Source organism: Lagopus muta, chromosome 10 (genome assembly GCF_023343835.1).
Source record: "Lagopus muta isolate bLagMut1 chromosome 10, bLagMut1 primary, whole genome shotgun sequence".
NCBI lineage: Eukaryota > Metazoa > Chordata > Aves > Galliformes > Phasianidae > Lagopus > Lagopus muta.
In genome coordinates, this window is record NC_064442.1 from 12,862,932 (window position 1) to 12,886,361 (window position 23,430).

A 23,430-nucleotide genomic window follows, 5' to 3' on the forward strand; every position below is an offset into this window, starting at 1 on the left:
CCTGGGCACCTTTGCAGTGAAATGCAGATTTGGTAGCTGGATCTGCTGGATCGGTGTGTCACAACTGTGCATTTCTTTTTCTGCTTTTCTCAGTTTAGCTCAGTAATTCAAGGCATGCTTGCACTTCTGAAATACTGTGGTGTGCTCTGTGGCTGTGGTAGTAGTAATGAACAGACTGTGAGTGAAGAAGCCTCTTCTGTCGTGTTTGTATTCATGTTTGAAGTATTGGCCTCCTTTTCTCCTTGATCCTGTTCTGTCCTAGCATGCAGATGGCCTGAGGCTGTGATATGGGTTGCTGAACCTTTAATTCTCATATAATCTCTTTTCTCAGGAGAAGGAATGTCTCTTTTTCCTTTATCCAAAACATTTTCAGTCCTTGTGTTTTGATTATCTCCAATTGTGGAATTTCAGTGAGCATTTACTACTTCAGTGAAACTTGCTCATTTTTGTTAACTTTGTCACTTTTCACTTAGATAATTTGTCCTAATAGCATTGAAGCCAACTGTGATTGTGAGACTTCTGAGTACTTTTAGACTTCTGAGTGGTGTGGTGGGAGCATTTTCATTTTTAGGTAATCTTGCTCCCATTTATCAGAGCTCCTTATCCTTTTTGCTGTTTTTAGAAGCTTGCTTTTTTCTCGCTGGTCACATCCATCTGACATTATCTTTAAGCAGATTTTCAGTTCTTGAACTCTGATTCTCTGTCCAGTTAGTGCTTCCTTTGTTTCACCTGTTTTTATATCAGTTTAGTAAAAGAAGTGCATTCAGACCAGTGAAGATGTCAGTGATGCTGTTTGTATGGTTAAAAGTCAAACACCTGATGAGTCTTTGTCTGTGTCAGCTCCAAGAGTTGCTGTGCTGGCTGTAGCACTTCTGGTGTTTGTTGGGCCTTTCTTTTTTGGCTACCTTACTACTTTGCTCTATTTCTCCCTAGCATTAGAGACAGTGAAAACAGTCCTAGGAAGGCTCTTGTATTGGTTTGTCTCAAGTTAAAATTTAATGATTATTTGTCTCAAAGTATTTTATGTAAAACACAACCAGAGCTGGGAATGGGAAACTTTAAACATCATTGCCATGGGAACTTGGTGTCCTGCAGTGATGGAAGTGTTTTGGGAAATGCAGATAATGTGAAGTGGAAGGTTGCTGAATGGATGTCTGTTCTGTGGTTATAACTTTCTTTTGATGTTGCTAGTTCTGACTGAGAAAGTACTTCACGTATAGTAAGTTGCCTTTGGTTTTGTGTCATGTCTTGGGACAAGTTCTGAGTGTGAAGGAACGAAATAATCCTGCATCAAAAAAGAGTTTATGGAATGATAGAATGGCTTAGGTTGGAGGGACCTTAAGGATCGTTCAGCTCCAACCCCTCTGTCCTGGGCTGAGTGTTCACCCACCACACGTGCTCGAAAATTTCCTTTTCTTATCAGGTGCTCCTGGCAATGGACACCTGGCTGTAGTTGCATGAACTACTGGAAGGGCTGCATGTCTTTGGAATTCAAGTTTAAAAAACATTTTTTACACAGCTGAGTTTTTTCTTTAAGCTGAATAAACCAAAAGCCTTTAAAGTACTTCAGATTATGTGGAGGGGATTTATAACAATTTTAAATGGAGGCGGTGGTAAGAATGGGTAATAGCTTGAGCAACATTATCCCTATTTTAGTTTATCCTCCTTAGCATTCTGTGCACCTAGCGCATGCGTAGTGACCTCTGATACCTCTTTTAAATAAAATGGATTTTTTTCAGTGTTTTTATTGTTTGGGATTTGGAGTCCTTAACTGAAGTTAACATAATCGATGCTTTGAATGGACGGGCAACCAGATGTGAAATTAGATGATGGTGGCTTTGTTTTACATCTTCAAAGTAATTTTCATTTCTTTAAGCCTAAAGATGATTCATGGTGAGGTATTGAGGAAAGCAGCATTTATTGTATGCTGAAGTACAGCTATTTTAATGTAAATTCAGTTATTGAATCTCACTAACAGTAATGAGTAAGTAGGATATCAGTAGAACAGTTGATATGCTGTTTCTCCTTGCTGCTGACAAATCTGTCGTGAGGAATAGCAGTCATTATTAGTCTACATTATCTTCTGTAGGATTGTTTTTGGAGGGATGCAAATGATGATAAAGTGTAAGTACATTTGTGATAGGGGTGGGCTAAGCATGCTGAATGGTGAGAAAAAGCGTGGAACAGTTTCCATGATACTGATCCACTCAAGTACTTACTGTCGTATATTGGTAAAGAAGCTTGTGTAGTGGAAGTGCAGGGATGGTGTGTTTTAGTTTTTCCCCTTTTTTTATTGTTATTACTAAATACATGAATGGGTGCTGTTCTTTTTTACCTTATATTGCCAGCCTGCTTTTCCCACAGATCATAATACCTCTTTTTTTCACTGCTTTCAAGGAAAATAAACCAGTTTGTGCTGGGTCTAATGAGCAGATGATATTATTGATTATTTTTTTAAGAGTATTTGACATGACATTCTAACTGCATGATAATACTCTGTAATATGCTGTCATTTTGAAAAGCAAGATATGTAGGGAGAGATAATATTCTCTATTTGATAAGCTTTGTATTGTACATGTTAGATGTATACCTTTTACATGGATCATAGTTGCAGATCTGATCTCCCCTGAAACTAGTGAATTGAAAACGTCTTATAATTGGTGTAAAGTTTTCTGATATGTCAAAAATACTCTATTCTGTTGGTGTTTCAGGTGCTAAGCTTTGTTACAATGCCTTCATTATGAGCTTAGATTGGTCTTCTGGATTGTATGTAGTCATCAGGCTTTACATTTCATTTATAGAAAATGCTTATAAGTACCTTGTAATGTACTGTAATCTTATTAGGTCAAGTTGGTGGTGTTTTGCATTAGATTTGTTGCTTGGTTCCCTTCACACTGCAGACTAGCTGATCATAAATGACTTATTGATTTTAAGAGAAATAAAGATGCAACTAAATATTGTATTTTTATAAAAGCTTTGAAAGTATACTGCTTTTGTATTTGGTGTTGTCCACAAATTAATGTATTTACAGCACCTTATTCTTAGTTATATTTACGTTTGAATTAAATATTCTGGGAGTGTTTCACTTTCATGTAAAAATGTTTTGTAGAGTAATACCAGTATTTTCAAGGGTAGGAATAAAGAAGTTTAACTATGGTTTTCATTTGGTTACTTTTCACTTACTTACTTGAGACTTTTCTGTAAAGCTTTCCCTAACATTTCTTGACATTGGAACCTCAAGGCATGGAGCCAGCATGTGCAATCTCAAACAAGTGGACCCGGCGTTCGAATCCCAGCCTGCTTGCTTGAGGAGGCATTTTGCTCAAATCCTTAGGGGAATGTTGACCTTGTCCGCTTCAAGAAATAGCACCTGCTGGCTAACCAGGAGGGGCAGTGGATGAATTTGGATGAGAGTAGTTTGGCCTTGATAGGCTGCGATACCAAGTGTGGGATGATGAGTGCTGAAGAAGTTCTTGACTCAAAGATTGGGTAGAAAACAAGTAGAAATGAAGATGGTGGGGAGAAAAGCGCTGTTTTGATCTGTGCCTGATGTTCTTTATCCAGGTTTTGGCCCTCAGCATAATCTTCCTTAGTGTTCCCTGTTTCTCATTTCTTCCTTAGACTGTGCTGCAGGGTGTGTGGACCACTTCTGTGCAAATGTAGTGTCTCGAGTGGGTGATATTAATTAAAACAAAGCAACGTTAACTTAATTATTTTGAAGGAAGTTATTACTTTTATAAAGCAGCCTAGTGTGAAGGAATCTCAGTAATAATTTAAGTAGTTTTTAGTTTGGTGGAATGAAAGTAGACCGAGAAGAAACTGATTTTTATTTGCAAGGTCAGTATATAAAATGCTATTCACAGCTTTTCATCTCAGTTTGTAGTTTTATGGTCTGTGTATCTAATGAAAAGCATTATGTTTAGTAGGAAGCAACGATGAGATTTCATGCTGTCATTTCCAGAAGATGCTAATACAATACAAAGCCCGTGTTTTTGTTTTAGCTGGATATACATAGGCTTAATCTGTTGTGCTGTTTTGAGCTGAGAGTTAAAAACACACGGGGCTGTGTTTCCCTTCCTTCCTTCACCAAAGAAAGCTTTGGATGTCAAAGAGCAGGCTATATTGAAGAGAAAGGCATTAGGTTTGGGCCTGCATACAGGTCCAAACAGCGTTTTTGTTTCTTTTTTGAAATAAGCTACTGAGTTACTGAGTGTTAAATTTTGTACTGCGTTTAGAGGGGTAAATTGCTTATAATTCTAGAAGCACTGATCCTGATAGGAAAGGATGATAATTAGTTTCTAATATGGACAGAATTGCTGTTATTAGCTGTGCTCCACATGTTTGCCTTCCCTGTGGCATTCCTTGGGGTGCAGCAGATGGATGAACAAGGGGCAGAGGTAATGTGTGCCATGATCGGCTGCTGCTTTCCCCCAGGGATACTTACAGAATGCTGATCTCTTTTTTTCTTTTTTCCCTTTTTCAGCAACTTTTCTGAGATGTATTAGAATTAGTCTGATGTATTTCTGTATATAATATGTAGTTTCTATATAATCCATAAATTCAAGCATTTACCATTAATCTATTAGCTTCTTATAAAAGAAAAAATAGACTTCTGCTTGAGTACTGGTATCTTAAATCTTACAAGGTCAATGTCATGCTTAAATACTTTTCGTCTTCCTTTATGGCTGTGGAATTCTTGGTCTGATGTTGCTTGGTGCTGTTACCTGAGCTCTTTAATTCTATCCAATGTCTGCTGGAGTTTTCCTTTTTCTGCTCTTATTTTAAAGAGAAGCTGAGGTTGTGTGTGAGGTGTTTTGTTTTTTTTTTAAACTATTTTCATAGTTGATTTTTTTTTTTTTAATTCTCTTAAGGCCACATCTATTCAAGATAGTAATATAGACCACCTCTTCTGTTTGCTGTCCAGAAAGGGAGTCTTGCTTGGGCAGGAATGCCTGCAGGCTGACTTTTCCCACCTGGTGGCACAGCTGTGGGCAGGGGGCTGGCAGGAGCTCTGTGTGCTGGGGCTGCTGGGGCTGTGGGCAGGCAAATGTGCCGCTGGAACCGTACCACTGAGTGCTGGCTGGGATGCTGGAGGGGAAGGAGGAGGCAGGGATACCGATAGTGTGCAGATAGCTTTAGTTTGTGAACTTATATCCACGAGTATCGTCAAGACCATCTTTATTGTCTTACATATGTTTTCATTTGTGTTTCCCAACAAAAATGCTACAGTGAATATCTAAAAAGCAATGATAGTAGCATATATCAGTGTACATGTCCATTGACAGTACCAAGTCCACATAATTGTTAACTCTCTTGAGTTCTGTGTGGTGATTTATTGTCTGCCCTTCAGTCAAAAGGAAAATGCCTCACGTCTTTTTCAGGCAGAGCTTTAACAGATCAGGAGCTGCTCATATCTTCCAGGCTGGGGTATCACTTGGTAGGGTAGAGAGGTACTCATCATTGTAAAGGAGCCCCAGAGACTAGTTCTGATCACTGTTGTGGGTGTTATTTAGTGGAAGATTATAGTTCTTACTTGCTATTAGATGATGCTTGTATCTTGGGTTTTTCAAGCAGTTCAGTAGTTTCCTCTAAGAAGCAAAGTCTGAGCTTTGTGATCTGGTTGTGATCTAGTGGACAAGATTAAATCTTCACCTTCTGAAGTGCATGGTGTTAATGCCTAACTGATTTTTGAAAACACTTTCGAATTCTAAAGTGGAGTTTCAGTTTCATAACTTAAAATTGAGTGTCTGCTTCTTGAGTCAAGAAGCCACGACATCTGAAATGTCTGGGTCAGCACAGCAGAAACGCATGTAAGCAAAAGGAACAAAGATTTCATGTAGCAGATGATTTCTATGCTAGTTTTACTCAAATATTACTCCTTTGATGAATATTGTTGGTTTTTGTTTGTTGATGTTTGTTTTAGAGATTTTCGTGTGCCTTCATGTCATAATAATCAGAGCAAAATCATTTCTGTGCTATTTGTCAGAAGGATGGGGAAGAATCCGTGAATGTGTGGATGCTTTGTCTAATCGTCTCTCCAACAGATAATGAGGTTGTGGCTTGTCCTAAATAGCAATTTTGACATATTCTGTTTCATTTTTGCTGATACACTTTTAGAATACTGACCTCTGCAGGTGGTTTGTTCTTCCTCTTTAGTCTGCTGGTGACCTTGGATTACTTTCATTTCATTTACTTCTCAAATGCAGTGTGTGCTGCAGACCATCCTTTCAAATTAGGCTGGTACCACCAAGAGACGAAGAAAAAGTGAGTGAAAAGCTCGCTGGAGCTGTTGGCTCTCTCTTTCCCTGAATCTCTCCATGTATGTTCCCTGCCACCCCAAGCAGTTCTTGGGGCTATAACTGTATTTGTGATCATTGCTTTCAAGTAGAATAATTAAATCAAATGCATTCTGTAATTTAAGAATGTTTATGAAGTTCATTTCTGTATTTGTTCTCCAGACTTTTTGTTGCTATGTATGCAGTACTACGTATTGCAGCTTTTTGGTTAACTTCTGTGTTCTGCAGATTGTTCATCTTCTTTTTCATACCTGCGCTTACCTGTGCTATGAGTTGCTTGATGTGATTTAGGTGGTTTGCAGCTCCCAGGCTGCTGTAAGCAGTGGAGCTAACCAGTCCTGGCTGCAGTCTGGAAGCTTAACTGTGTTAAGATTGCTGCATTTGCAGACTAATTTTGGAGCTATTTTAAAAATGGCTGATTTTAAGCAGACAACGCTGTGCTAATTGTAATAATAAGAGTTTTCTTAGACCAAATGTTGAGTTTGATAGTCCTGTTTGGGATACAGATGTTTCCTTCTCTTCTTGTTTCTCTGTCTTCTATTCAGCAGAAAATTAAATAGGATTTAGCAAAATTCTTGTAAATATTGTGTTAGAATGAGGGATGTGGGTCAGCTACTACTTGAAATCATGTGAGGTACGACATCTCATCTGAGTGTTCTGTTACTCGTCTGTGACTAGCATTGTAGGTGGCATTATTCTGGGTTCAATCACTGAGTAAGGAATTTGGGCTTCAAATGTATTTTGTTGCTAGTGGAAGATAAGATGAAGTGGCTTAGCTTCAACTGTATTCTTGTGGTCTTTTCTGAACTCTTTCACTGTAGAGCCAGCATTCAGCAGTTTAGAAGTCTTGTTTGACTGAAATTCTGCAGGGATCAGGTATACTAGACTCTTCAAATTTGAAGAAGTCTGAAAACCCTGACTAGTTCTGGATCTGCAAACAGATCTGAAGAGGTCTGCCATTTGTGAGGTTTCAGCTCACTTTGAACTCTCTTTAATAGACAGTAAGGATAGGTTGTTTCTCTCTGCTGTCTTCTATATGTTATTACGTAGTCTTTTAAATACAATATCTCATTGCATTTATTATTTTGTATTTTCCACGTTTTTTTTTTCTCATTGTGAATTCATTTATAAGACAATATTATATTTTTAGTCCTTCAGGAAAATGATGGCTGGGCTAAGGTGATCTTAGGGACTGATGCATACTCACTGTTATGATTTCTTGGTGATTGGTTGATATCAAGTGGCAATATTTAAAAGTTCAACACCAAAATTGAAAATGTAAACGTAAGTGGCTTCAAATGTGCTTGTTGCTTTTCTAAGTGGAACCATGCCAGGAATAAAATCCTGAATATAGCCTGTATTCTAATGCAGTTTCTAATACTGAAGCTGATGTTGTAATGAATGAGTTGTGCATGTGTGTATGCACAAGTGAGTATAGACATGTTTCCTTCCCTTTGAGCTTTAGATCCTAAGAGGTGTGTAATCAAGTAGAGTAAAATTGCTGCTAAAGTTTTTGTGCTTGAATTTTTCCATTTATTTAATGTGTAGACTGTAAGATGTCTTAAAGTGCACATGTTTAATTCATCGGGCTTTCATATCACTTGTGAAAACTCTAAAGTCCCTGTGACATGTTCGTGTGGCTGTATGAGGGAAATCCTGTGTGGGTCTGTGGAAAGGCATGAAAGGACACAGTCATCATCCACTGTAGACCCTCAGTTGTGTGAGCAACTTCACGTCTGTGTGCATTAAGGTGAAGAGGGGGAACGGCTGTTTACAAGGGTGGATAGTGACAGGACAAGGGGAAATGGTTTTAAACTGAGACAGGGGAAGTTTAGGTTGGATATTAGGAGGAAGTTTTTCACACAGAGGGTGATGAAGCACTGGAACAGGTTGCCCAAGGAGGCTGTGGATGCTCCATCCCTGGAGGCATTCAAGTCCAGGCTGGATGTGGCTCTGGGCAGCCTGGTCTGGTGGTTGGTGACCCTGCACATAGCAGGGAGTTGAAACCAGATGGTCATTATGGTCCCTTTCAACCCAGGCCATTCTATGAAGAGTGTTCAGTTATGAGTTCACTTCATTGTACGAGTATCCCTTCATTTTCCTAAAAGAATGCGTGCCTGCTTTTTTTTTTTTTTTTTTTTTTTTTTTTTTTTTTAAATTATGCTCTGCATGATTCAGTTCATGTGGAAGCTTTATGTTTGAAGCTATATATGGTAGCTGTTTGGGTCATCTGTTATGTGAGTGAATCTTCAGAATGCTGTCTTGTATCTGGGAGAGCAACTCACTGTTTTCTGGATTTCTCTCAGTAATCATTCATGTGTCTCTCCACGCTGTACTTTTGATGCTTTATTGCCCTCTGAACTGCAGGACAATTTTAAGTGGTAGTACATTGGAAGGTAGTAATGCCTTTGTGATTAGCATGTAGTAATGTATTTCCCATACACAAAGCTGTGGCTGTCTTTTTCAAGGGGGCACAAATATTTTTTCTTTTTTTTCTATTCTGAGCATTTAACAGAATGTGATCAGTTTGTGCTGTGTTAAAATTATCTGATAATCCTTGTAAATGGCGACATCAGTGACTTAGTAAAAGCTGTACACTTGCACAGATCTCATCCAGTAGAGTGCTGGAGAATGAAAAAGTGAAGTCTGAAAGCTGTTGCCTAATGTGAAAGCAATAAAATAAAGAGAACTGAGTACGGAATTTAAGGCCAAGAAAACTTAAACTTGAAGTCACCACCTGGAGAGGTGATTTGTTTAAATTGGTTTGTTTTGGCAATACTTAGATCATAAAACACAACAGAGAAAATGGGCTACAGTAATTTATAAATGCCACTTATTTGGCACATGGAGCCTAAGATGTGTTTTGACTAAAATTAAAAATGTACTTAAATTTTTAAGTGAGGTGCCTTTTTGTCTTTAATTGTGGAAGAAGTGAGGAAAGGAAAATTCTTAGTTTTGGTTGCCCTTTACTCCAAAATTCCTTTAAATTTTGGCTAAAATTCTGCCAGGTGAACATAGCTGTGCTGAACTTAATGATAATGTTTCTACCCTAACACAAGCAGTTCTGATATTGTTAAGGTTTTTCTGGGTGGTACAGAGAATTGATAAAATTTAAGCATGCGTTTAGTTAATTTCTGACATTCTGGCATAGTATGAGTGGTTCAATATAAAGCTAATATTCTGAAGCAGACTACAGAAATGTGTGCATCACTCCACAGTGATGTCTTCCCACATGTTCCACCTCAAGAAACCACTGATTTTAAATAACTCAAGGTAGCTGTACTCATCGCTAGCAAATGCTGGAAGTGCTGGGCTTGTTTCCCTGGACCTTTGTGCAACCCTGACTTTGGCCTTGCCTCGTTTCTGCGCTCTCTTCCCTTCCTTTCTGCCAAACACTGGTGTTCCTCCGGCACTGTGGTGAGATGCATCTGTGAGCTCATCTGGCCAGAAACCAGCAAGGCTTTTCTTTATGATTTTGTTTTCTACTAGCTGCTTCTTGAACTGGTTTACTGCAGGGCCCTCAGTTGTTGGTGGGCCGGCTGCTGTTTGCATACACATGACCTGACTCATAAGCTCTACTGTGGCAATGGTCGTGCTATCAAAATCCCTTGTGAGATGTTGGTAAACGTTACTGTTTGGAGGCTTACTTTGCATGAGGAGGTTGCATGTTAATTAATATTAATTGCACATTGGCTGAGAGGTCTGGTTGGGATCTGTGCTTAGAAGGTCGTTGGTTACTTGCTTTCTGCAGTGCTGTGGAATTGCAGTTTTTTAATATCCTCTCCATTCTCATTCTTACCTGTAAAATTAAACTGTGCAGTATTTGTCTTGATTTTAATGTAAGGCCATTAGTTTCTGTGTTCTCATTAAATATCCCTAGAAATCTGGTATTAATTTTGAGGTGTAAGCTTTATAGAAATCAAGTCATGAGAATATTTATGGCCGTATAGAATGAAAGGCTTTTAAAACATTCTGGCAAGAGGAATTTAAGAAAATAATTAGTTATTGATTGCTACCTGTGTTTTGACTAGAAAATATTCAAGTTAATATTTTGAAGTGTTTAATGTTGTGCTGTTATAGTAGGAAGGATAATTACCAGATAAGGATGCATTTCCCTGTAGAAAGACTGTCAATGGCATTTTATTGGCTTTCAGCATTTTCCAGCTATAACCTCCAGAACTGCTGTAACAGCATACCTGAAGAAGCTGCAGCAAAACTTTTGTTTGTTCAAAGTGCAATTTGTCCTCATTTAAAAGAAAAAAAAAAAAAAAAGTTCCAGTGTTGATGTTGTTAGAAAGTTAGAAAGAAAGGCAATTTAGAGGTGAGTTACCTGAGTGTAAATTCCAGGTCTGACTTTTCCATGGAAGTTCTGAGACGTGTGCGTTTGACTTCTGCAGTGCATTTCATTAGCAGTGTTTTAGCTCACGTAACACTTTTTACAAGAAAAGCATTGAGAACTCACATTTCCATAAGAAGTGTGATATTTAGGATTTGAACAATGGAGAAATGCTGTACAGTCCAGCCAATCTATGAAGTATTGAATGAAAAGCTACGAGGAGAAATGGGAGAGCAGCAGTAAAGTCTTCAGAGAGGAGGGGAAAAAAGATTTTTCTTCTGAATAAGGAATAAAGTTGGAGAAATCTCAACTTCTTTGCTAGTAAATGTAGTTATTTCTGGAATCATATCACCATATTCAGATCCTGTGAGATTTTGGAGTTATTTCCTGGAATAGGAAAATAGCTAATTTATGTAGTTAGTGTGTAATTGATGTAATTATTTTTTGTCATTTAAATACCACAATGCTTAACAAGGAGTTCTGACTGCTCTAGAAATCTTAGTTCTGTGTTCTGTGCCTCTGAAGGCATAATTTTTGTAGGTAATCTGTCCAGATTTATAAATTGTAGCTTTTAAATGTTAAGACAGAAATGATACTGAAATGCAGCAGAGGTCAGTAGGCAAGTTAATGACTGTTGCTTATGAAGAAGGAGTCCAGTTTATTCAGCAAGGAGTGGAGTTCAGCGTCTGCTTGTGCAGATGCAATGATATCTCTGAAATTTGAAGTCAGATTTCTCTCCTTTGTCAGGTAAAGTCCCATTTACTTGCTATATGATGTTCCAGAATAGCAGTAAAAACTTCTGTCTGAAAAGTAGTTGGAAGAAGAGTAAGTTTTCATGTGGAGGAAAGAAAAAGTGTTGTTGTTGTTGTTGCTGTTATGGTTGGTTGGTGTCTGAGGCCCCTGCTGGCAGCGCAGGCTGTTGCCAGATATTCATAGTTTGTTCGCACTGGATTCAGACTGATTTCTGGAAGTAATGGAATTACTGAGTTGCTGGCTTTGGCTTCTGCAGAAGGAGAACATCTGGCAAGAGTTTTACTGCATTCCAGGTAGCTTATAGAGGAGGAGGTGCTAGGACAAAATCCATACTGGAAAAAATTTTTGATGCTGTAGGGCAGTGCTGACTTCCTTAGCTGAGATGCAGGTCTGTAAATGCAGGAATGGATCCCTCTTGAAAACTTGGCGTCTCCTTTCTGATCCTATATGCTATACTTAAAGCTCAAAATCTTGACTCAGTAGCATGCAATTTTTTTCATCTGATGCTTTATTTTTCCGTAGGTTCCCCTACATGAATTCAAAATGCATGATGTTTCTTACAAATGTCAGTATTTTTTCAGCTTGATTTTTTTTTTTTTTGACTCTTAAATTGTTTGTTCTATTAGAAGGTCTCTTTTTTGTCCAAAGATTGGATTGTTATTTCATTAATGGCATTCTCATTATCAGCAAAGCACTTCTAATTTGTTGCAGTTGGATAATTTAAATTATATTTTAATTGCATTTCTGTCAAGATATGTGGCAGCCATCTATGCTATGAAATAATAGTGACCTGAGATTGATCTCAGAGCATGTACTGCTGCAAGAAGGGCTGCTTTACTTGTTGTGTTTGTGACCGTGTCCATTAATTGGGAAGTTTTCAAGAGGATCCAGGTTTTCTGGATGCTGTGTGCTTCAGTGAGTGACTGCAAGTACTTAACCTTTTTAGACAGGCTAGACAAAGCTGTTGCACTTGAAGTGTGTTCTTTGCTCTTTGGAGTTAACATCTCAGTTACACGCCGGGTAACTCAGATTGTTTTATGTTCTGCTGTGCCAATGGGCAGTTTTGGGAAATGCAGCACAACTGGTAACAGTAGCTGTCAACTGTGAGACTATTTGAATATTTTTGGCCTGGTGTGTGCTGTCTTGTGACACTGGTCTTGATTTGGTTTATATATAAATACATGTATTTTAAAGGGTGTGTGGTTATATAAAGCTGTTGAGTCATAACTGAAGTAACCACAGGAAAAATTGCCAGTAGAATGGATTATTATGATAGATAATATTTTAGGGCTGAAACTTGCCCATTAGAGCTGCTCTGTCTGATACTTTGTGGTTTGGTACTGGAGGAGAATAAGCAGCCTGATGCCATGTAATAGCGGTGTAACTGTGGGTGTTTGCATGTGAATGTCGGCTCTGCATTCTGTCCCCACTGAAGATTTGATCTCAGTGTTGGTTTGCTCTATGCACGTTTGTAGCCAGGGAATTTCCAAAGCATGCTCTGTGTTTACAAACTTGTAAATATTATATTATGTGATACAGTCTGTCAAGATTAGAGTTTTAATTGTTTTCAGGTTTTTAAACTGAAATTGAATGGAAGAATGATATAAAGACTTACTGTAGAGTGAATGGTGATATTCATCTTCAGGGACAAAGAATGGCTTTACTGCAGTTCCCTGAGTACCTCTCTGGCTTCGTAAGGGAGTTCCATTTATTGCTCACTGCTTTAAATGCTATTGTTTGTAGCTTTTCCTATTGTCTTATGTTTGTGGTGTTTGAATAAACACAAATGCATGTTTTACTTATTGCGTATTACGTACCTTATTGTAAATATGCTCTTTGACCTGAACCAGATGCCTTTTTTTTTTTTTTTTTTTGCTAGGCAAGATAAGCGTAGCAGTGTGTGATTTTCTGTTATAGGACAGTCTGCATAGGAACCGATAATTCCAATGCTATCCTGAGCAGGTTGTATTGCATTCGAAGTGTCCAGGTCAGGTCAGGGCATTTGGTTTGTTTAGTGATGTGATTTTTGATTTTAGGAAGCATGGAATATGAAGGAAGAAAAGTAGAGAACTTCTGAGTGCTGCTGTTACAAGAAGAGCCTGACCTTCTTTGTAGAGGATGCATAGCCTTATTATAGGGAATTATTAGATTTTTTTGTGAAATTAAGTTGAAAGTAATAACGGCCTCCCTCACCCTTTCCAACCAAATCATGTTAGGTACTGAGTGGGTGAAAAAATGTAAAACATTCCTGATAACTGACGCAGGAGCTGTGTTGCTGGTACTGACTTATGAAGTTAATAAACACTGCTAAAATAAATGAAAGCTTTCAACCAGTTTTCCTGAACCAGCATGATTTTTTTTCCTATTTTTTTCTGACTTTATACAATGCAAGTATTTTGTTGTGTTAGCAAAAGTTCAAGTGTACACCTTGACTTTGTCTTCAGACCTGAGAATGTGCTGTTCTTGCAAATCATTCTCTCTATGAAGGTACAGTTTTTAAACAGCTTTCCATAAAGAGAATTCAAATTGCTGATACTTCTTAAGCTATGACTAATTTTTAACATCTGTCAGTACTACTTTTGGTCCAAGTTTTGGTAATTGCTGGACTTGCTGTACTTTACTCTCATCTGGTTAAGTTTGGTTCCCCTGAAGTTTTAATTTTGAATGCTTATTCTGGGGATGGAAAATAACTTGATGTAGCTTTTTTTAGCACTTACTCTTAAAATTATTGTCACAGTAACTTGTATAGCAGGGTTTTTTTCTTTGCTGAGTAAGGTAACCATAAGATTCCTCAGAACAAACAGTGTTTTAAAAATGCAGTGAATTTTCTTACAAACACTGAAGATTAACAGCAGTATTACAAACTGATCTTACAAATATTTGTAATACGCATAAATGAAAGTATTGTAAGTAATAAATGAAGTAAGCGATGTCTGTTCATGGTGGTGTTGGTCTTTGTGTGCTTCGTTGTGCTTTTGGAGTTCTGCCACACAAGGCTGGTGGTTAATGCTGGGCAGGTAGGAGAGGATACTGAGACAGGTAAGCATAGGAGAATCCTGCTTCTAGACCACTAAGGCATGGGTGTTCAGTCTCGGGCTCTGTGGCTCAATGCCCTGAGGTCGTGCAGTTTAATAAAATTAACCCAGGAAATTTCCAGAGGGAACTGTAGAGTCTAGAGTTAGTACCAGATTTTGATTCGGAGTAGTTTTTACTACCACTTCTGTTAGTCTTCTCTGGAGCAGAAGGTACAAAAGGGGATACTCTGCTCTTCCTGTGAGGGCTTTACTAAGTAGAAATACTGGCAGTTCTGTTACCAGTGGGGACTTTCCTTTTTGATTCAGAGAGATGGGGAGAATGGAGAATGGCAGGACCTGATCAGGCACGCCACGCTTTGATCAAAACAAGTTGATCAAAATCTAGCTCTGTTACTCACTGAGTGTGGCTTGGTGTTTGAGCACCTCTCCCACTGACCCAGCAGACTGGAAGTGATTGAAGCTCTTTGTGAAGAGAGTCACTGACTTCAACTACTGTACTGTGGTGGGACTTTGTCTTGTTGTTTTTATTTGCCAAGAAATAAAAATCTGAGAATATGTTCTTAGGTCCAGTTGGGGTATTCTTTTTGGTTCTCAGTTCCTGCCAGATCACTTCCATTTCTGATCCAAACTTCATATCTGTGTGGAATAGCAAAATCAGTATCTTATGTAAAAATCATGGATTGAGATTTTAAGTTTCTCATGAATATTTTTCATGCTTGAAATGCTTCCACATGCATTTTGTTTTCAAGGCCAGAGGTAGCGAAAAACCTCTCTATTTATAGTGTTTGAAATGAAAGTGTTTTGTCTTCTAACTAATTAGTGCTGCATCGGAATTTATCGAAATGGCACTTAAGTGGCTATGCTGTTCATAGCCTGCCTGGGTTTCATTTCTCCTCTCAATTTGATTAATGACTGTAGCTTAGTGTATTTTAATAGCACCACATGACATGTATTGTCAAAGTAGCTTTTGGTTTTAAGTAATTTTTATGGTAATATGTGGAAATACATTTTCTTTGCTTACTAATCTGACTTTGAAAGTCTAAATAATCTATTAACAGAATAAAATCATTTTTAGTCTATTAATAATGTCAAGGCTACCATAAAACGAGAAAAGCTTTCCAGGTTTTGGAATTGTCAGGAAGCAGAGAAGTACTCTCAACATGCTGAAATTTCAAGTACTTAATTTAGATTAGTTTTCTTTCTCAAAGCATGTTTCTCCTTGTGTTGCCTTATCAGAGAGTCTAAAATTATATTTTAGGTTGTGGTCTGTATCATACTTCACAACAGACGTATGCAATATGGGGTCTAATGGTAGATTGATTTGCTTGGGTGTCTAAGATGCAAAATACGATCAATGCTGTTACGGTTTGTGCTCTAGGTATTTTTGCAATTGATTTCAGTTGCTGAGTCCGATCTGAACGAATATCATTATTCTGAAGCAAAATTGGATAAAGAAGCTATAAAAGACAGAAACTCATACCTTGAGTACCTAGTATAACAACATAGAATGTGATTTTTTTGGTCAAAACATTTATTTGATCAGCATCATAGCAGATGGTAACCCTATAAAGTATATCAACTTGCTTACACAAACATTAGAGCTTCAGTCTCTTGAAATAAGTTTTAAATATGATCTTTGTCTTATACCAGCAAAAAGTGCAACTTTCATTTAAGTTTAATTGCAAAATCCAATTTTTTGTATTAGATCAGCATTTGGAGCTACATCTTTGGTATGAATACATATGTTGATGTGGCAATGCACCCATTTTATCAGCTTTTCTAGAAGAGCTTGAAATGCTCATAGTACCAAGTGACATAAAGCAAAACCTTAAAGTACTTTGAGAATTCAGTTTATAAAGCCAGAAAGCACCCTTGTGACTACTTAGCTGAGGCCAGTGAGAATGTTTGGCCTTGCCTGTGGCCCAGCCTGGATCCCACAGCAGGCCGCACTGCCAGGTTCTGGTGCTGCCAGAGCTGCCCCGGTGTGTGGCCACGGGCAGGGGATGTTCCTGTCCTCCTCAGGGACAGGGAATTGCTGTAAGCCAGATCCTGGCCGTGGGCTGCTGGCTGATTCATCTGAAGCAACTGCAGAAATGGCCGAGTTGTTTTTTGGTTGAGCTGTGGTGTATCTGCTTCAGAGGTAACAAACTTCAATCAGGAAATGGACTGATTAGTTGCTTCAGAGCCTTGCTCTCCTCGCTGCTTACTTAGGGGGCAAAAAAAAAAAGGTGATAAGGATAGAACCTTCTTCTGCCTATCTGACTGTGTGTATCTATATATTAGACCTTTACGTGTGTTGTTTTCCCCTTTTTTCGGATTATGCAAAGAGGTTGAGTTACTGGAGCCTGTTCCTGTGGTGGGTTGTTCAGTGCCCTGCTAACACTTGAAGCTTTTCTGTGCCCTGGAACATCTCTGAATTAGTAGATCCTGAGTACCAGACATTGCATTTCCTTGTGCCAAGGAAGTTGCTGAGCCCTCCAGTTCCACTCTGTCTTGTGTCTGTTAGGAAAATGCTTGAGCCCTTCTAAAAGACACTTGCTTTAAGGCTTGTTGAATGTACGTAGGTTGCTCTGAATGTAATGCCTCTTGCTTGTTTCCATGGAAACTGCAACAGATACAAAGAGCACAACAACACTGTTTGACAGAGAAAGTTCTTGACTACAAAATGCTTTCTCAGTACAGTCACTATCATTATCTATGCATTTCTGCCAGTGATGAACAAGAGCCTGCATGTTGTGCTTGAAACAGTCTGCATGTATGTTTGGAACATGGCTTGTCTTTTTTGTTGATGTCGCCTGAAATGCACCATCTACTACCTTACTGTGCTCACACCCACTGTTTGGTCTCTGTAAATATTCAGCAAGCATCAATGAAAGTCAGTGGGGGCCATTTTTTCCATATGGAGGCATTCAGTTCCGCGTCTTTGGTTCATCCTCACATCCATGTCAGATGCCATTTTGTCAGACTGCCCCTCTGCTGCCATGTGCCACACGGCACCAAAATGTAAAGGGATATTGATGGGAAGGTTCAGCCTCTACTTCTGTACCACCAATATCCACCTTCAATATCGTGGGCCAACTTAACAAAATAGGAAGCATTACTTTCAGGGCAGCCCTTGTATATAAACAAGATGACTTTTGTGTTCTTAGGATTACTACTCCCTGTTTTAAATCCCTTTACCTCTGGAAGTGTTATCTTACTCTCCTGGTTCATTCATGTGGACAGTGACTTTGTCTATATTAAAGTATGCATTGCTGGTCTGTGCCCAGCCTGCTAGAGTTTCTGTATCTTGCAGCCTTTTTTGTGTGTCTGTTATTGATTGGGGAAAAAAAAATAGTAGTGTGAAAACTAGAACAGGTTCCTTCAACACTGCCATCGTGATTTTGTATCTGACTTCCTGGTTGAGAATTCTACACTAACCAGTTCTTAATTCATTTGTTATGTGCTGTGTTGGTCAGGGGGCCAAGTGGCAGCAGGGGTGTATCGTTACAAGTGAAACCAAACCATCACATGTCAGAGTGTTAAGTGTTCTGTGTGTCGTGCGTGACATGCCTCGAGTTAACTATGCAGGCTTTTTTCTAATTTAAATGGACTGCAAACTGTTTAGAAATTAGTTTTCATCCTGCTCTCAAAATGTCGTATTTTGCTTTAGATCTGTTCCTTTAAACAATTTGCATGTTCAAACGGTGAAATAAAAGTTACGGACTTTTAGCTGTACATGTGCTGATTTAGCAGAACTTAAGCATGCATCCTTATGTCCCACTGACTTCAATTTTTAAGTGAGGAACATGTTTTACTGATACGGGGTCACACGTCTGAACATTCCACGCGTAACCATTGTTTACTGACCTGTTTCTTATATAGGTTATCATTATGTACAGCCTTTAAATTTTCACAAACGCTTTGCTTTACAGTAAGATATTTTTCTTTTTTCCCTCCTACTATCTCTTTTGAAATGAAAGCAGTGGAAGACTTGTTATGATAATCAGTGGATTACGAGCGCTGTTGTTTCTGGCAGAAAGGAATGGGTTGTGCCAAAAGATTACTTTTGCCTTTGTCAGTGCCAGCCACGACTTTTTACTCAGCTCCTGGATCAATTACAATAAAACAACAACAACGCTGTCAGCTGCAAAATGCAGCGAATTTCTGTAAACTGGTGGCTTGCTATAGTGGTGGATTTTTTGCATTTTCAAAGATTTTCCTCCAGCCTTGAGGATCATTCCCACATACACAAAAGGAGTCTATAGTTTTTGTCTGGGTGTACTTTAATATGCCTTCTGCAGGCTGTCTTTGTTGCAACAGTAGTTTATAGCTCCATAAAACATGTTCCATAAGGAAATAATGATTACTGTTACTCCATAGATAGCAATTTACATAACAGCTTGTATTTTCTTGCGTTTTATTTTGTAATGTGGCCAGTCTGAGGTATATGCATGAAAAGTGTTTATTTGCAATATAAAGCTTGGATTTAAGGATGCTTGTGTGAAGTAACGTGCACTTAAGTCTTATTTATTAATTGCGACACGTAATTCCTATTTCTAGATTGTGACACTGTAAAGCTTTACAATTTATACCACATGTCATGTAAAGTATGCATGCTATGTGTCAGTATGTGAGAAAAGTCTGGATGAGAAGAAACAAAGTAATTCATTGTGTTTGCATAAAAGTGCCAAAGTGCATCTAGGGTGGAGTTGTCCTCCACCCTAATAAGAAAAATAAGAAGTCTTGCTGTATGTATCAGTCAATGCAATAGTGATATTATCCCATATCAGTAATGTACCATGGCAGATAGTTGTGTAGCATTGGTTATAAGGTGATTTAACCAATTAACTTTGAATAGAAAATAATTGAAGCAAGTGCAGGCAATGTACTGTTGGCCAGATATCACACGGGAGATATGCTCTGATATGGTCTTTAAAGCTATCCCTACTTTTCTTCCCCTTTCTCTTCTGAGCTGTAACCCTGATTTGCATAAAGGGAACTGATTCTAAAAGAACCGTTACAGAATTTTAGAAGATTCCTGTTTTAGGAGAGCAGACATCATGAATCTTTGTGGTGGTTTGGTTGTGTGAGGGTTTTTTTTTTTTTTTTTTTGTAAACCATTGAAATATAAAACAGTCTGTTGCCTTTTTCTCCCTTATGCTAAAATAGCTTGCATGTGAAAACCAAGTAGGGAAAATAATTTCACAGATTTTACAATGCTCAAGCAAGACGTGAGAGCAAAGAGTAGTTAACAAGTACACTATCACAGTATGTGCTGCAATGTTCAGTGCCTAAATTGCAGGATAAATCATGCTGTGCAGAAAGCCAGGCTAGCGTGGTTGTGCTTGTTTTGTTACTCAAGCTAACTTCATATGAGTTTTGTCAGGCTGACTCTGCAGACTGGCAAATCTTGAATTTTTCTACACCCATTTTCAGCAGCTGCAGTTGTCAGAATGAGTAGGTTGCTTTGTAGCCAGCTTCGTTATCAAGGAAATTCGTCTTAAGTTTTTGCTTTTATCCTCATTAAGGATATGGAAGAAACTGTATTTGCATTCAGGTTGCAACAGGGAACATTATGCTTTTGCTGTTTTTTCTTATAGGTCTCTTCTCTTTTTATTGATAGGTATGGATGAGCGAACAGGTGCTGCGTCCTGGGGAACAAGTGGTCAGCCAAGTCCTTCCTATGAGTCTTCAAGGGTAAGGTTCCCATGTTATAACTGATAATAAAAGGTCACGGAATTGTACAGAGAAAATCTGCAGATGATTTGGCAATGATTTTAAGGGGTAAGCTCTTTTAAATAAACAGATTAGCATCTTTCAGAGATTCCAATGACTTTGACGTGCTGCAATAGCGATTCAGATTTAAGGCTAAAAAAATATTGCTTTAGTGTTCATGAAAATAATACATAGCTCTATACTTCAATCATGAACATGCATTTTATTTGCCTCGTGGTCAGAAATGCAGATAAAACTCATGTTGTTTATTGAGGAGCAAATGTACTGGCAAAGTGTAAGGAGCTCTAGCCTCTCCATTGATGTTAATCAGTTAAGTATGTGCTGTGTCAAGAGAAACTTCACTCTTTAAATGCTTTTCTCCTGTTCCTGTTATAACTTCATCCACCTCACTATGTGATTGAAAATTTTTTTGATAGGATCTGGTATCTTAACAATAATACAGACTTTAAAAAATCCAGCTTACTGGTCAAAAGCAAGCCTTTTCTGTATTAAATCTTTACCTTTCATCTGCTCAGTTTTCTTTTTATGAATGCCTACTCTTTGAAGAGACAGTGAGATAAGTATCTAATGAATTAATTAATAGAAATACCCTGTGTAGCTGATGGCCCCAGTCTGAATCATCTGTTCTGATTTCAGTGCCGTTGAGACAGAGAGCTGTTAATAGCTTTCTCTTGCTGTGGAATGAAGTGGGTGGGCTGCTTGTGCAGCTCATTAGATAATGTTAAAACCTGCACCTGTCTTTGGAGGAGAGACCATTAGAAAGACTTGCTATAAGATCTTAATTTTCCCATTGTTCTTCAGTAAATAGCTAGAATAAATGGATATAAAAATGCTGTGGGATGCGCAAGTGTTTCTGTGCAACATAGAAATTAGATATCCTTATAAAACATCCTATATAACATGAGTCATAAAGACCAGCCTTCAGGTTCTTTAGGTGCCTTTTCCACATCTGGAGTGTCATCTTACAGGATATCTTTCAGTATGCAGTGTTCTTACTGAAAGTGTTCAGTGTTCTAACACTCACGAAGTTGTTGATCAATTTGAGTCAATCATAAGACAAACTGACCTCGCTATAGAATTTGAATTTGATTCAAGTTTACAACTAGAAAATTAAAACATAGGCCAAGAGTGAAACCACCAGGAATCATATCATGAAGTTGATAATAAAGGCAAATGGTAAAGCTCTAAAAGAGGTATACTAGAAACTAGAGTTATAAGAAAACTTCTGTGCTATTTGCTTGTATAATTAAGAATAGGAAAATAACTGTCAGTATAAATTTATCTTAAGTGCAAGGATTCAGAAGAGAGAAGAAAAATAAACAAGTCCTTATACTTGTCAGGTATCTTCCTACCCTCTGCAGTTCTAATGTTGGACTTAAAGTGGTGTATTAAAAAAGCAGTGTCTTTCTCCCCACAGCAAACAGTTCTTGCTGAATCATTTTTATAATAGGACCATTCTAACTACAGACAGTTGGGCTCTAACTAAAAAAAATATATTATAAAGAATTGGTGGACTCCATCCCCAGAATGTTTCTGAAGTACTTCCTATTCTGGCGAAGTCCTCAGGACATTTCTCCTGCCTGCAGTTTGGGGTCGTACTGAGGGTTCATTCTGGGGCACCAATTATTTACAGTTGTGATGTTCAATCAATAAATAAATGCAAAAATCTGTATGTTCATTTTTGTTTGAACTGGAACGTTGTTTTAATAGATCTTTCCTAATTTAAGCTAAATGTGTTGTGTTATATATAAACCTTTATAGGTTTAAAGTTTTAGCAGGATAATATTGTCCTGTTTTTTTCAGGTAGAGATTTAGAAATTAGTGACATAATTTTATTTCCATTGTTGTATTTGTGGAAGAATTTAATGACTTTAGAGTGCATCATATGAAATCTAGCACAGAGACACAGAAGTCGTACACAACCTTCCTAGATTTATAAAGTAAAAATGATGTAATCAGGCTCGCCTCTTCCTTCCTTCTACCAAAATAATGTTCAGCAAGTTTTCATTATTTGGGGAGGAGCAAGAGGGAAATAAAATGGTTTATTTCTTAAACTGTTTGTGTTCACCTGCTCTAGTAGTGTTGAGCTAATAAAGTTTCCTTCACTTCCACAGGAAATTCTTTTTAATATTAAAGGCAACAGAAATTCTGGTGGAGGTGGGAGGGAAGTCCTAAATTGTGACGGCAGGGTCAGAATAATCACCTTATAGAATCAATGTGAGGTGTACATTTAAAGGGATTCAGGTGGTTTGGCCAATATAGATATAGATTTTTGTCTAGGCCTTCTGTACACTAGGAACTAGATTATAGGGGAGGGGAAAAAAGAAGTTTTAGTAGAGCCCTACATCATACATGAAACAATAATGGTTGTCTGGGATGTCATTTAAATAACAGCTTTTTTGCAAAGAAAACTGAATTCCTTTTAAAAGAATGTGTACTGTCTGCATGTAAGGTTGTAATTGTTCAGAGGTATAAATCTTCTGAAGAAGAAAAAAATACAAAAGGGATGAATGAAAGAAACCCAAAGCACAAAGGAAATTGTCGATTGTATTGAAATTAGTGGAAAAATACTAGACTTCATTTATGAGACTAAAGCAAGTTTGTAGGCATATGTTTTGGGTAAGATTTATTGTGTTTTATTCTTCTGTTGTCTTTCAGCTAATGAGGTAATGATGCTACCGGTTCAGAATTTGGCATGTAGATAACCAGATCAAATGACTGTGAGGAAGAGCTAAAAATACAGGGGGCAGGCAGTACTGTAGGTATATGGATCACTTTGTGTGATAGCATGGCAAATGGTGCACTTTGCCTTTGATGTCAGTAGATCACGCCTTGTGATGATTAACATCTCAAGTTTAAGTTGGAATTGTCCTACAATTCCGGTTCAGCTTTAATACTTCAAAATCCAGTGCTTTTTTTTTCCATAGTTTTGGTATGGAAAGTTAATCTTGTCCTAACTGTTCTCATTAATTGCTTATTTACAGGAGAATGGCAGTCTTCATGGAAAAAGCTCAGACCTCTCCACAGACATAGAAAAGTTGAAACCGCAAGAGGTACCAATTATTCTTTTTATCTCATGTGCAATTTTGGTACATGCTTTGTTTAATCTTCCTGCTGCTGACGCCTGGGTTTTTTTTCCTTAAGTCATAATACAGCAATGAAATTGTATGAGAGTTCAAATAAGTGGCAAAATTATTTAATTTCCAGAAGTGCATAAACAAAAGCAATTTTTTGTAATATGGACATAATTAATGGTAGTTAAATACCTGTTACAGATGAGTTACATTGGCAA

General features: G+C 38.0%; 1 protein-coding gene across 3 annotated transcripts in view; it reads left to right on the forward strand.

The window, feature by feature from the left end:
• TCF12 (transcription factor 12) overlaps window positions 1-23,430 on the forward strand; it is a 151,891-nt gene that overhangs the window by 18,086 nt on the left and 110,375 nt on the right. For all 3 annotated transcript variants that reach the window (XM_048955773.1, XM_048955774.1, XM_048955772.1), the window contains exons 4-5: window positions 20,026-20,099; window positions 23,123-23,191. In XM_048955773.1, coding sequence (XP_048811730.1) covers window positions 20,026-20,099; window positions 23,123-23,191 — 143 coding nt within the window. The remainder of the gene's footprint in view (window positions 1-20,025; window positions 20,100-23,122; window positions 23,192-23,430) is intronic.